The sequence below is a fragment of the Lissotriton vulgaris genome, chromosome 7 (assembly GCF_964263255.1).
Source record: "Lissotriton vulgaris chromosome 7, aLisVul1.2, whole genome shotgun sequence".
Taxonomy (NCBI): domain Eukaryota; kingdom Metazoa; phylum Chordata; class Amphibia; order Caudata; family Salamandridae; genus Lissotriton; species Lissotriton vulgaris.
In genome coordinates, this window is record NC_141695.1 from 1,117,900,705 (window position 1) to 1,117,916,400 (window position 15,696).

Consider the following 15,696-nt stretch of genomic DNA (forward strand, 5'->3'; position numbering starts at 1 on the left):
GCAAATTACACAGATTACACAGATACTCCCTATTTCGGAGGACGAGTTTTTAGCCCTACTAAATAAGGGGACCTCTGGCTCCCCCACCGACTGTTGCCCCCCATGTCCTGCGTGGGCCTTTACTGCCTGCCCCACCCCCCCTCTGTCTCTTCTCAACAACTCACTCAAAGTGGGCTTGGTCCCTAGCTCTTTTAAAACCGCTGCAGTGGTGCCCATTCTCAAGAAGCCCAATGCTGACCCGTCCCTTATGAACAACTTTCGCCCCATTTCCCAACTCCCTTACCTCAGTAAAGTACTTGAGGCCTATGTCACCCACTTCTTGAGCTCATTTATTGAGCACACGCAGTTCCTCGACCCTCAACAGGCCGGTTTTCGACCCGCCCATTCAACTGAGTTGGTCATTCTCTCAGTGATGGAGGAGCTGTGGAGGGGCGTGGACCTTAACATCAGTCAGGCTTTGGTGCTTCTGGATTTGTCGTCTGCCTTCGACACGGTCGACCATGATATCCTGGTCGGCCGTGCCGAGGAGGCCGGCATCCGGGGATTAGCCCTTGACTGGGTTCGCTCGTTCGTGAGTAACAGTCACCAGGCTGTCCGTCCCTCCCAGTTCTCTGCTGACAAGGTTGGGTTGACATGCAGTGTCCTGCAGGGTTCCTCTCTTTCCCCCCTCCTTTTCAACTTGTATCTTACGCCCTTATCCGGTCTTTACGAGGCAGCAATGTCACTGCATTTAATTATGCGGATGACATTCAATTAATCCTCGATATCGACCCCTCGGACCAATCCATCCACAACTTCCAGTCATCAGCGATTGGATGGGGGCAAATCATCTGAAACTCCACCCCGATAAGACCAAATTGGTTCTTATCGGGGGCGCCAACCCGTGGAGCTCAAACTTTTGGCCTACTCGCTTGGGTCCCCCCCCAGCCCTGCCGACTCCGCTAAAAGCCTTGGGGTGGTCATCTGTAAAGATCTTTCGATGAAACCCCAGATTAATACGGTGGTCTCCTCTAGTTTTTTACACTTAGGTAAAATCCGCAAGATATCCCGATTCCTCACTACAGAGGCTCTCACCCTGGCTTTATTGGCCATGGTAATTTCCAGGTTAGATTATGCCAACTCCCTCTATGTTGGCATTCCTGCCTACCAGTTGAATCGATTGCAGCTGGTTCAGAACCAGGCTGCACGATTGATTTTCAACCAGCCCAGGCACCAGCATGTTCATCCCCTGTTAAAAACCCTTCACTGGCTCCCTGTAGCCGAACGTTGTAACTTCAAACTAGGCTGCACCATCTTTAAAGCACTGGCCAGCCTCGGCCCAGCCTTCATCTCCTCTCTCCTCTACCACTATGCCCCTTCTCGTAACCTCTGATTCTCCCATCTTGTCTTAATTAAGATATTCACCTTCAAACGCAAGAAACATGGAGGGCTCAGATTCTCGTTTCTTGCCCCTTCTTATTGGAACGCACTTCCTTTAGAGTTTAGGCTCACTACCTCTTACACACTTGTTCTGCAAAGCACATAACTAGGTTTTCCTCCCGTCTCCCCGTCCCTTTTTCTCCTCCCCGTTCTCACCTCTCCTCATCTGTCTCCCTCTTGCCCATAGCGCCAAGAAACCGTTTGGTGTAAGTGCGCTCTATAAGAACTTTCACATAACATGTATAGTGTTGCAATGCTATTTACTATGGTCTTGAAAAACTGGTGAGTTCTGGTACCTTAGTACTGAGTGAGTCTGTGGACTAATGACCAATGTATCAGTACAGAATCTCCTGCAGGGTTGAGCTCTGCATTTTGTGATCAAAACAGCAGAGGTAAGATCTTCTCATCCCTAGCCCCCAGCATGTGCCCCATGCCAATAAATCTGGCTTTATTAGGATATGGAATACATTTGTTAACTTCTTACCAAACAAAAGCCTACACTTTTGGCTTTGACAATTCTTGTTTTAAAGTTACAAACCAGACAAATCCAATAAAATCTGGATAACTCCTTGGTTATGCAACCCTATAGTTAAATGAGACAAAAACTGCCTATATCCTAATACCGTAAAGTAAGTCTAACATGATGAGTGGAAAGGATTGGGAACGCTAGGATGCGAATATGTTCTTACTGCAAGAAATATTAATACATCATTTACATAATATACAGATAATAAAATAAGAACATGTTACACTCACCAGAATCCAACTATTCCAACTTGAATTGGAGCACTCATCCAGGGGAATCGCTGTAAAATAAAATAAAAAACATACTTTTAATGTTTGGGATTTATTGTGTCAGCCTGACCTTCTGCGGGTTAAGAAATTCAGTAGATTTTTAATGCATAGAAACTATAACATTAGATAATTCAGAATTACAGGACAGTAATATATAAAGCACTAGTTGGAGTCTGACACAGGGAAGCAACTAATATTCAAACAAGAGTTTTGGTCAGTTAAAGAACAAATAAGAGCATGTGTAGGGGGCTCATTTCTCTACTCACAAAATTGGGTCCTATAGGCCTTTATTAGTTTGATGCTTACCAAACAGCACAGCTGTCTGGTTTGATAAACACATCTTAGGGACACTGTGAAAGCTGACCTAGTAATGCATTCCCGCAGTTGCTTACCATTGGCTTTGAGGATTCTAACTCACATTTTCTGGCTTTCTATTTGCTGGTTGTATTTGCTTTAGGATCGCTAGTTTAAGTTTGTCTCTCCTGTTGCCCAAAAATTGTTTACTATATTCTTCCATGAACTCGCTTTCTGTAAACATGCCTTTAAATCTTATTCTTATCTTGTCACATTTTCTGTGCATTCAAAGTCAGAGATCAAATGTCAAGCTCTCTCTTCCGAGGGAGCTTGGTGTTGACTTTCCTTTATCGGACTTCAAAGGGAGAGAATTTATTTGACAATCCTGTTGAGTACCCATGTAAGAGGAGTGGGAGTCAGGTTTTGTTTTTAGCACACAAAAATAAAAAAATGGGACTGTGCTGATGCTTCAGAATTAGTACAAATGAAGCCCTTTTGAAATTCTGATTTGAGGTGGAAACGAATATTTGAATTTGATCGAAATAAATCAATACACTAGGGCCCACATGCATCATCCCGGGATTTTGCGAGTTCTAAAGTGCGAAAAATAGCGATTCGCATTTTAGAATTCGCAAAACGGGATGCATGATTATTTTCGGTAAATTTATGCGATTCAGTAAAAATCGCAATTTTTACCGAATCTCATAAATTACCGAAATACAATTTGCGAATTCGCTATTCCCATTGGTTCCTATGGGCCAAAAGGCCCATAGGAAGCAATGGGAAGGCATTAGCAAATTGCGATTTTTACTTTGAAAATCGCAATTTGTTAATGCATTTCATGGGTGCAGGGGGGGGTCCAAAGGACCCCCCCATGCACCCCTGAAATGTATTTTTCGCATCATGTTTCACACACACATGTCCTAAGGACATGTGTGTCCGTAACATGAATGTTGAAAAAAATGCATTTTCTGCGTTTTAAACACTTTTTGCAAATTTACCGAGTGGTTCAACCACTCGGTAAATTTGACCCCCTAATTGCGATTTCGCAATTTTAAAAGTAATCATGCATTGCTTTTAAGAAATCGCAAATTTGCGATTTCTTAAAAGCAATCGCAGTTTTAAAAATCTTAAAAATGTTGCGATTTCTAAAATTGCTTGATGCATCCAAAAAAGCATTTTTGGAATCGCAAACGGCGATTTTAAGGAATCGCACCGTTTGCGACTCCAAAAATGCTTGATGCATGTGGGCCTAGGTGATGACATTTGCACACATTATCATTTGGGTGCAGAAAAAACATTTCTCAGTGCAAATGTATGGTCATTTCAACTAAAAATATCTTGTCTGTAATGCAGTGTGCTACTACACCATGCATACTCCACTTTAGACCACTCCACTCCATGCCCTTCCGTTCTCTGCCACGCCACACCACACCACACCACACCACACCACTAGAACATGCCACTTCAATCTACGTCCCTCTGCTCTAAGACAATCTACAACACAAGTCCAAGCCACTCCGATTTACGCCACTCATTCCACGACAAAGCACTCCACTCTAAGCCCCTCCACACCACGTACCCCACTCAAGTTCTCTCCACTGCAATGTACTCAATCTACCCCAATCTATTCAACTCTACGCCACTCCACTTCACCCAATCTATTCCACTCCACTCCACTCCACTCCACTCCACTCCACTCCACTCCACTCCACTCCACTCCACTCCACTCCACTCCACTCCAATCTACCCCAATCCACTCCATTTCAATCAACCTAACCCACACAGAACTGACCTGCAGCACGGTAACTCCTGAGGCGGAAGCCGGGAGTATTAGACTGTCCTCATTTTTAATTGTTTGCTGCTTTAAACTGAGCCGCATTTCTCTCTCTGCACTTCCCCTTTTCCCTCCCCCCCTCTTCACTTCCCCACTCCACCCGCTCAGCCGATTAGGTGCTCAAGCAGGGCAACGGGCATCTCTCTCGCCATCTTGGGGGAAGCCTAGGTCGGCAGTGCAGTTGTACCCCGCTCCCGCCCCCGCCAGCTCATAAGTCGCGCTCCCGGGCATGCGCGCAGAACTGACCTACAGCACGGTAACTCCTGAGGCGGAAGCCGGGAGTTTTAGACTGTCCTCATTTTTAAATTGATTGCTGTTTTAAACTGCACCGCATTTCTCTCTGTGCACTTCCCCTTTTCCCTCCCCCCCTCTTCACTTCCCCGCTCCACCCGCTCAGCCGATTAGGTGCTCTAGCAGGGGAACGGACATCTCTTGCCATCTTGGGGGAAGCCTAGGTCGGCGGTGCAGTTGTACGCCGCTCCCACCTCCCTCCTGTATTTAAATGTGTCTCCCTTCACGGCCGCGCAGCAGACGCGCCGGCGGCGCGCCAAAGGCAAGCCCGTCTGCGCCCGTCCGCGACCCGGGGCCTGTCACTATGCCGGCCGCTTGGTTTACTCCCCTGCCCAACTGCAGACCTGCCAGCGCGACGTACCCATTTGTGTATCCACCCAAGCCCTAATTGACAAGCTTGGAATTTCACTCCCTACTCTCCCGCCCTTGTTGATCCCTATCCACATCTCCCTGTCTCCCTCAGGTCTTTCAGAGCCCTCACCCTCAGGACACCCAGAGCCATGTGTGCAGTCCCCTTCTGCCCCCCGGTCATGGCCACGGCCTATCTTCTTAATACCCGCTCAGCGGTTAAGCACCAATTAGAGTTGTTCAACCTGCTGGATTCCGCCAAACCCGACCTCCTTTTCCTTACGGAAACTTGGTTCTCGTCGGAGTCACTGCCTGATATCTTGGCGGCTCTCCCTGACTCTTATTAGGCCCTTCGCTCTGACCGCCCGGACGGGAAGGTGGGAGGCGGTGTGGCTTTGATAGTCAGATCCAGTCTCCAGTTTCAGCTTCTTTCATATCCAGTAATCCCCGCCGTCGACTATCTAGTCATCCGCTCTCTTAACCTCGCGGTTCCTCTCACCTGCGCCTTGTTCTACCGCCCACCCCAGACCATGTCTCATTTCATTCCTGCGGTCCAGGACTTGCTGGCCACCTTGGTGGGTAACAACTCCTCTGTTTTATTCCTAGGTGATTTTAACTACTGGCCCACTGATCCTCGGGAGGATCTCCCGTCTAAAGACTTCCCCGAATCCCTTCATTGTGTTAACCTTGTCCCCCACATCCACCTTCCCACTCATATTCTTAGTCGCACATTGGATCAGATCTGGTCAGCCAACCTGTCCCTCTTACTATTGCCCCCTATATCTGGTCTGACCACTCCCCGATTTCCTTCACCCTCGATCTAGGGGCCATCCATAAACCCTCCCCCCCTAAGAATATTCGAGCCCGTAACTGGAACCGGGTGGACATGGTTGCACTTTGCTCCTCCCTCCAGGCCTCATTCCCAACTTGACCGATGCTCCCCCTGACTCTCAGGTGGCCACGGTTCATCGCGGGCTCTCTGCCTCCTGTGACCTAATAGCCCCACTAAAGCTAGTTAGGACTTGTCGCCCCCACAACGCCAATAGATGGTTTACCAATGACCTCAAAGCCCTTAAATTATCACTTAGACAGGCTGAACGCCACTGGAGGCGCAGCTACTGCTCCTCCCTCAAATCCCAATACTCGGTTCTTCTTCGTGCATATAAGAAAGCTATTCTTTTAGCTAAAACCGAATATTTTTCCTCAAATTCTCAATGCATCCAACAGGCCTAAGGAGATTTTCTCCATTGTTCATGACTTAGCAGCTGCTGACAGGGTCTCTCCCAAACCTGTCCCTTCCCTTGCCCTCTGTAGTTCCCTTAACAGTTATTTTATTGAGAAGGTAGTGACCATTAAACTCAACATTCCCCCGCCTTCCCCGTCCTTTTCCTCGCCTCCCCTTTCCCTACCATCTGCCTCCCTGGATCAGTTCCCTACAATCACTAAGGATATTTTCCTCAAACTACTGAAGAAAGTAAAATCAGGGTCCCTCTCCGACTGCTGCCCGGCACGCATACTGAGGGAGGTTTTCTCCAGCTGTTCCAAACCCCCTCTAACTCTCCTTAATGCTTCCATCACTCAGGGCGCTGTCCTTCTCGCCTTTAAATCAGCAGCAGTTATTCCCATCTTAAAAAAATCTGGAGCTGACCCTTGCACCCTTTCCAATTTCCGACCGATCTCCTTGCTCCAGTTCCTGGGCAAGATTCTGGAGAGTCAGATCACCCTCTGCCTCTCCGCTTTCATCAAGGAAGACCATCTCTTGGCCTCCAATCAGGCGTGTTTCCGCCCGGCTACTTCGACGGATCTGTTGTTCTTTCCGTCATGGATGAGCTTAGGAGAAGCGCGGACACCAACGCCCCTCAGGCACTGGTCCTCCTTGACTTGTCCGCCACCTTCGACACGGTCGACCATTCCATCCTTCTCGACCGTGTCGGGGGCGCCGGCATTCAAGGCACGGCCCTGGCCTGGCTTGCCTCATTCCTACGGGATAGAACCCAAGCAGTCCACTTGGACGGTTTCTCTGCTCCCGCCCGTCCTGTTACCTGTGGGGTCCCCCAGGGCTCCTCGTTATCCCCGCTCCTTTTTAATCTCTATATTCATCCTCTCATAGCTGCTCTTCAGCAGATAGAGGTCTCAGTATTTAATTATGCTGACGACCTCCAGCTCATCTTTGACCTTTCCTCCTCTCCGGATTCCATCTCTAAGTTTCACACCTCACTACTGTTCGTATACGACTGGATGAACCAGAATCACCTAAAGCTCAATCCCGATAAGACGGAGAAGGTCCTTATCGGTGGTTCTCCCAGCCCTTGGACCCCTGCCTTCTGGCCCCCTGCCCTTGGCGCCCTCCTTTACCCTCCTCCGCAGCCAAAACCTTGGGCATCAAAATCAGCCAAGACCTGATGCGCCCCAAGATCAGCGCCGTTGTCTCCGCTTGTTTCCGGTCACTCAGGATTATTCGCAAAATTTCCCGCTTCTTTTTACTAGAGGCTCTTGAGCTCATTGTGATGGCCTTGATCATCTCCCGCCTGGATTATGGGAACGGCCTCCACGTAGGCATTCCTGCCAACGAGCTTAGGAGACTCCAACTCATTCAAAATCAAGCTGCGCGCCTCATTCATAGGCTCCCTAAATCCCACCGGGTCACCCCTCTGCTCAAATCACTTCACTGGCTGCCTATTTCTCAACGCTCCCTTTTTAAGCTGGGCTGCCTGACCTTTATGGCTCTGGCGGGCACCGCCCCCGCCTTTGTCAATTCAAAGATCCGGGCCTACGCTCCCAGCAGAACTCTCTGCTCGTCCACTCAGATTTTATTGGAATTGCCCCGGTTTCGGAGGAAGAAAATGGGAGGTGCTTCTGGAATGCTCTCCCTTTTTCAATCAGGTCCATTCCCACCTACATGGACTTCAGTAGGGCTCTGAAAACCTACCTCTTCTCTCTAGCTTTCTCTGGGCAGTAGCTCCTTACCCTTCCCTCTGTGCAGTCATTTCTCAGCGCCATGAAACCGCTTGGTATAAGTGCGCTTAATAAATGTTTTCAACTTCAACTTCATCAAACAGCTCAGATTTGTACAGTGCGGCTAATCACCTGCGAGAGTATCAAGGCTGGAGGTTGTTGCTAGGATCAGTCGAAGAGCCAGGTCTTGAGTCCCTTTCTGAATTTCGGTAGGGAGGATGATTTACGGAGGTGAAGAGGAAGGTTGTTCCAGGACTTGGCAGCAAGGTAGGAGAAGGATCATCCTACACTGTAGCTTCTGCGGATAAGGAGAGTGTGTGTAAGGGTGAGGGAGAAGAGCAAAGGTGTCTGGAAGGCTGTTGGAAGTTCAGACGATGGTTGATGTATGCTGGTCCTTGGTCGCAAAGGGCCTTGTAGTTATTTGTCAGCATCTTGAATTGGCATCTTTTCTGGATGGGAAGCCAGTGGAGGTTTCTGAGGTGGGTTGGGGGGGCCTGATGTGGATCCGTTTGGGGAGGTTAAGGATGAGTCTAGCAGATTAGTTTGGTATCATTTGTAGCCTCTTTAGGAGTTGGGTCGTGATTCCTGAATAGAGTATGTTGCCGTAGTCCAGTGAGATGGTGACTAGGGCTTAAGTGACGGTTTTCTAGGTGTTGACGGGAAGCCAACGAAGATCTTTCCAAGCATGTGGAGGGTGCGGAGGATACTGCGTTGATCTGGCGTTTCATGGTGAGATTGCTGTCCAGGATGATGCCATGGTTGTAAACATGGGCTCTCTGTGTGTGCCAGTGTTTGGAGGGCCACCAAGTGATGTTCCATAGTGAGGTGGTGTTCCCAAAAATCCGCATCTCCGTCTTGTCCAATTTGCATTACAGGCAGTTTGTAGGTGTTGAACAGAGCGGGCCAACCTAACTCGCTCTACTCTACCCCACCCCACCCCACTTCTATCTACCCCACCCCACTCAACCCTACTACACCCCATTCTACTGCACTTCGCCCCACTCCGCCCCAATTCACTCCAATGTACCCCAACCCACTCCAATCTACCCGACTCCATTCCAATTTACACTATTCTACTCCATTCCAATATACTGCAGTCCAATTTACCCCACTCCATTCCAATTTAACCCACTCCACTGTGATCTATCCAACTCCTTTCCGATCTACCCCACTCCACCACAATCTACCCTGCTCCATCACAATCTACCATAATCTACTCCACTCCAATATACCCAATTCCAATCTACTCCTCCCACACCACCTCAATCTACCCTCTGCTAATCTACCCCACTCCACTCCAATCCAATCCACCACACCCCAAACTACTTCAATTGACCTCAATCTACTCTACTCCAATCTACCCCACCCCACTAGTCTACCCAACCTCACTCTACTCCATTCCAACCAACCCACTCCACTAATCCACCCTAACCTACCCCACTGCAATCTTCCACAATCTATCTCAATCGACTCCAATCTCGACTACACTCTAATCTGTCCGACACCACTCCTATCTATCCCACTCCACTCCAAGCCTTCCATTTTACCCCATTTTAATCACCTCACTCCTCTATTTCAATCTACCAGACTCCATTTCACTTATCCAATCCACCCGACACCAATCTACCCAAGTCTACTCCACTTTAACCTACACCACCCCTTCCCAATCAACCCCACACCACATCAAACTCCATTCCAATCTACCCTACTCCAATCTACCCCACTCAAAACTACCCCGTCCACTCTACTCAACTCCAATCGATTGCACTCCACTTCAATCTACCCCCTGCACTCAAATCTACCCCAATCCACTGCACATTTCCAAAATCCAATATATCCCACTTCACACAGTACCCCGATCTACACCACTTCAATCCACCCTACTCCATTTTAACCCACTCCATCCCAATCTACTCCACTCCGCTCCCCCTAATCTACCCAACACCACTCCAATCTACCCGCTCCACTCCAATATACCCCACTCCACCCAAATCTAGCCCACTCCATTCCATTCTACCCTACTATAATCCACCCAATCTACCCCACCCCATCCCAATATACCCCCACCACTCCAATCTACCCCACACCCCGAATCTATTCCATTCCATTCTACCCTATAATAATCTACCCCACTACCCCTTGTTAAATGAAGACAGCACACATACGAACCACAAAATTCCAAAGTCGCAGAGGTAATCACATTAGTTATTTAACATCATTAACACGCCATGAATGGACTTAATATTTTAACAAACCGTAACAATGAAGGAGAAAAGATTGAGCTTGGCAAATCATGACCTGGTCAAATTAGGTATCAGTGCAGTATCTAACTAAAATAGCACAGAACGGTCATCATTAAAAAGGTTAAGACACCCCACATAGCTGGCACATATTTCTGGAAAATCTTTGACTGATTTCAAGATTCATAAAAAAGCCATCTAAGCATTAAAAGTGTCTAAAAAGTTATTATTCATTATAGTTTTATATTTTACAAGCAATACTAAGTGTGCGGCAGAGCACTTTAGATAGGAATGGAACTGTGTCACAACATCAAAATATATATTTATGCATACCCTCCAGGATATAGCTGCACAGACCAGGACATTTTGTGGCAAAATATGAAAACATTTGCGGCATGCTAATGCTCTTTCAGCAGCAATTTTGATCCACTATAGTTTGTTGCCGTCCATTAGTTTTGTTTTTTATTTTAATGTTAACTGAGTCACACTGTTTAAAGATACATAGGCGTTTTTCGAAATTTGCAATAGATTAGGAAGCCTAGAAAAGTACCCTGATTAATATGAAATCTCAAAGAATTTTAGGGAAGAAACAAGAGTTTTTCTTAAGAAAAACAACAAAAGTTAAAGAGGAAATATAGCACAAACACTTGTTAAATAAATTATTGCAACAGCTTTGAACTGGCAAAACAAAAAGATCTTAAATGGAAACGGAAATGCATTTTCCATTTAGCAATAATGCCCTAAAGATAAGCATGTACTACAAATACTCATATTAAAAGGCACTTAATGAACAGCAATCCGCAATGTATTTATAATTTCCACAGTGAAGAAGCCTACATTTCTGCAAGGAGGTTGGAGCAACTATTAATTAAAGTGTAATGGGCGCGCGGTTCTAACACCCACATTTCTGTGGCTCTAGTTGAGAGAGGGCAAGGTTGTTTACGAGTATAATCATGATACCTGTGCTAGAGAACTCGTGTTAATGTTATATAACTTTTACTTGTTTATGAGGGTATCTTCATTAATATTCATTATTTAATCATTATTCATAAACAGTGGACAGTATAGCCAGGTCATACTAAACAAAAGAATGTGGAGTAGCCATAAAAACTGGAAGAATTGTACATACCAGTGTGACAATATCACCTGAAAAGCATGCTTGCTGGATGGACCAAGTGCCTTAGTGAACGTCATGGGTACAGCGGACTCGGGTGAAACTCTGAGTCAAGTCTTGGTCCTTGGTGCTTCCCAGTGGCTGTGGTAGCCGGTTGAAGATTTTGGGCTACCAACTTGCCCCAGTAAGTTTCTTCAGGTGTTGCGTCCCTGTGTTGCAAACAGGAGGACAGTCAACTGGCCCTTGGAGTTTCTTGGCTTGACTGGGCTCTGGAGACACCTTCTCCCTGAGCAGGCTATGTCAGGCCCAGACCCTCTCTTCACTAGCAATCAGGTGCAGTCTTCAATGGTACAGCCCTCTCTTTGCTAGTCCCTGGGTGCAGCAGGGCAATCCTCCTTTGCTCCTTTTCCCAATCGCTCAATATCTGAGGTCTGGGTGTCCGGGGTGCCCCTCTTATGCTCAGAAAATACACCCCTGTAAAACAACTAGGAGGGTCCCTGAAAGTATTACTTATGAGGGGAAGACCCAGCGAAAATACAGTAATAAACAACAGAAAACACTTCCCCCTACTCAATCTTTTGGAATTCGGTAATATAGCCAGAATAACGTACCCCACAGCTTGTAGTTTAGTTCATTTAATAAAAGAACTTTGGGGCTCTATCACAACTTATGTACAATGTTTATGATTGCGTGTATATATATATATATATATATATATATATATATATATATATATATATATATATATATATATATATATATATATATATATATATAAAATCATAAACATTGTACACCTACACCTCCTCCACCTCCAAGGACTCCAACTCCTCCTCCTCTTCCGAGGTTTTACTCGTTGCATCTACCTACGCCACCCTCAGGCGACAGCCTCCACAACCCGCGCCACGCCTGTACGGCCAGTGGATCGGCCACAACCAAGGAGGCAGAGTTCCCACTCTGGACGGAGCAGGTCCAGAGATGATCGTCGGTCGTCAACAAGATCCAGACGACGTCACAGGAGAGACAGGTCCAGGTCCCGCCACACGGAGTCATCCAGTGCCAGGGACTATTCACTGAGGCTTTTGGATTCCCCTCGGACGAGGGTGTCTCCGGTAGACGACGTTGCCTCCTTTCAGGAGGTCTTGTTGCGAGGAGCGGCAAAACTGGGCATCACGCTGATGGTTCCCACGCCCTCAACCTCAGGTATATTTGAGACCCTGCATAAGAAACAGCTGTCTCGTCCCCTACTACCTTTGGTGCCAGGGCTAGAAGAACCAGCCATGGACCTCTTCCTCACGCCTTCTTCTACAAGGTCTGCACCGTCAAGGCTACAAAAGAAGTACAAGGCCCCTGAGTCGGACCCTGCCTTTCTGCGTTCGGACCCTGTACCGGACTCCGTGATAATGACGGCAGCCAGGAAACAACATTCCATCGCACCATCATCAACGGTGCCTCCTGACAAGGAGAGTCGATTAATGGACTCAACGGGCAGGAAAGTATGTGGTACGGCCTCCACGTCCATGAAGGCCCCCAGTGCCTCGGCGTTGTTGGGGCGGTACGATAGAGCATTGTGGGAGTCCCTGCAGCAGTTCGCAGAACATCTTCCCAGGGAACGCAGAGAGGACTTCCAGGAGATCATCACGGAGGGGATGATGGTCTCTAACCAGATAATCAGCGCCGCAGCGGATTCCTCGCTGCTGGCAGCCCACGGGCACTGCCACGGTATTAACCTGCGCCGACACGCATAGCTGCGTCTAACATCGCTGAAGCCCGACATGCGGATGAGGAGATGGCCCGCATGAAGGCGGAGGCTGAGCCCCTGACGGCTGTCTGGTTAGAGAAGCCGAAGGAACAAAAGAAGAACTACTGCCCTTTCCAGAGGCGGTACAGTGCGCAGGGCAGAGGACATGGTCGGCAGGCTGGACAGCAGCAACAGCAATACCAGCGGCGACCGTTCCAGAAGCGCCAGAGGGGCAGAGTTGGGCAGCAGTCCTCCTCAGCGAATAAGGGCCCGGCCGGGTCTTAGCCCTGGGGTGCTACTTCCCCCTCGTCCGTTACCCGCTCCGGTGGGGGAAGCATACAACTTTACCTGGCAGAGTGGAGAAAAATTACTCAGGACAAGTGGGTGCTGAATATTGTTTGCAATGGATACAGTCTTCGTTTCATCAGCCCGCCTCCAGCGATTCCACTGGTTTGCTCGCAGTTTCAACTACGCGAGCTCCAGGCGGAGGCAGATACCCTGTTAAGGAAAAGGGCGATAGAAGACGTCCCTCTGTCTCAAAGGGGAAAGGGTCTTTACTCACGCTTCTTTCTGGTGCGCAAGAAAGACAAGAACGAGTTCAGGCCCATTCTGGATTTGCGATCTGGACTCTGATGCCAGAGCTGATGCTCAGGTTGGCCAGGCTTCTTTGCGAAATCGGTTTGCACAGTAGTGGTGTTGTCATTTTCCTCCACCGCCGGTTTGGTTGTGGGGATGGACTTGCCATTCTATTCACTAGATTATGACTATGCACAGAGATCCCCTACTACAGAAGGAGTAATTTCTTACCTGTAACTCCAGTTCTGTAGTAGGGGTATCTCTGTTATAGTCATAAGCGCCCGCCCTCCTCCCCGGTGGAGAAAATGATAATGTACTGAATGCTACAGGTCTAGCTTTATACACCTCCAAAAAGAACTGAAAGTGGAGAGAAGTGCTGTGCATTCTGGGATACCGAAAGTTCTGGAACATTTCTTAAAGGCACGGTATCCCTTTTTAAGCCACATAATGGCAGCCTATGTGGGCTTGTCTGTCCATCCCTTCCTCTCCATGATTTCAAGGATTTTGTGAAGGGGGAAGTTTCTCTATGGGTGAAACTTGACAGACTGTGTTAAAAATGATGTTGGTGGAATATCCTTTGCATTTCTAGTTGAAGTACTGGACAGTGTAGCCTTTTAAGTATAGGCTGCATTATTTGTCTTAAATTCTCTCTTAAGTGTCTCTGCAGGATTGCAATGAAGACAGCTTAAGAGATTATTTTTGATTGCTCCGGGGTCCCCGCACATGAGCGAGACTATTCACTAGATTATGACTATACACAGAGATCCCCTTCCTACAGAACTGAGTTGACGGGCGTAGGGCTACCTGTTGGGGGGTGGGAGCGTTTGAAGGAACCGGGTTGACCGGTGTAGGGCTAGCTGTAGATAGTGTCTTAACATGGACTTGCCTAATTTAATTATGCCCAAGTATGCATCTAGGGATATAAACCTGCCTCCCCTACATTCATTAAGTAAGAAGATAATTGTCAATGTAGGGGCTCACCCAGATGTAAATAAAGGGCAACCAACGGAAAAGGTTACAAAACCACCCATATTGCTCGCCCGAACTGGTAGGGGAGAGGCCAGCAGTAGAATGAATGATCAACCCCCTGAAAGTACAGGAAACCCCTCAGCCAGCGGCTATACTATCGTCACCTGGAATATAGCCGGATTGACAAGTAAAAAGGATATGTTAGGCTGGGTGGATTTTGTCAATAAACATGACATAATTTGTTTACAAGAAACTTGGAGTACCGATCATGTTTATTTTGAAGGGTTTATCTCTTATGATTTACCAGCAACCCCCTCTACATCTGGCAGAGAGAAGGGCGGGTTGTTAATCATTCTGAAAAATAATTTGTCCTTGAGAGTTAAAAGGGTTACACATGTAGGGTGCCACTCGTAGATACTGTGGTTACACCATAAAGATGGCTGGGATGTTTTATTGATTAATTTCTATAATAATATATTTGATTCTACTCGTCATAATGTAGTCACCGAATTAGAGATGGATGTAGATAACCTGGTCAGATCAGAAAATAAAAATTTTGCTATTGTATAGGTCGGAGATTTTAACACCCCAATTTGTACTCCGTCTACAACTAAAGTCTGTGGGTTTAGTAGCGATGAAGGGGATGACTGTATACATTTCCCACATAACACCTATGGAGATACCCTAAACACAGTCTTGGTGAAATATGACCTTGATATTATGTAATGTGCACAGGATGGGGGTGGGAGGGAGATACCAACCTTCACCGGAAGAAATGCAAATAGCTCTATTGATCATGTAATAGTATCTGCTAATATTGTAAACTTATGTTCTACCCTATGGATTGATGAATTGTTCCTGAGTGACCACAATTGTATTATCATGCCAATGCTTTTGTGGGGGAATAAATATGTAGCACAACAAACTGTTATTGGTAATATTGCCCCGTGTAGACCAAACAGCACTAGAATTAGGTGGAAAGGTACTAACTCCGTTAACATTTTAAAAAATATTATTCTAGAATGTGGTAATGAGATCTATGATAGTTTAGAAATTGAGGTTGAACCAGGTAAGATATTAACTCATTTTTGTAAAATTAATGATATAATTTATAAAT

General features: G+C 47.0%; 1 protein-coding gene across 1 annotated transcript in view; it reads right to left on the bottom strand.

The window, feature by feature from the left end:
- Nucleotides 1–15,696, bottom strand: part of LOC147703010 (sideroflexin-1) — a 232,257-nt gene that overhangs the window by 28,713 nt on the left and 187,848 nt on the right. Inside the window, exon 10 of the mRNA XM_086931570.1 lies at nt 2,176–2,225. Within this exon, the coding sequence (XP_086787696.1) occupies nt 2,176–2,225 (50 nt within the window). The remainder of the gene's footprint in view (nt 1–2,175; nt 2,226–15,696) is intronic.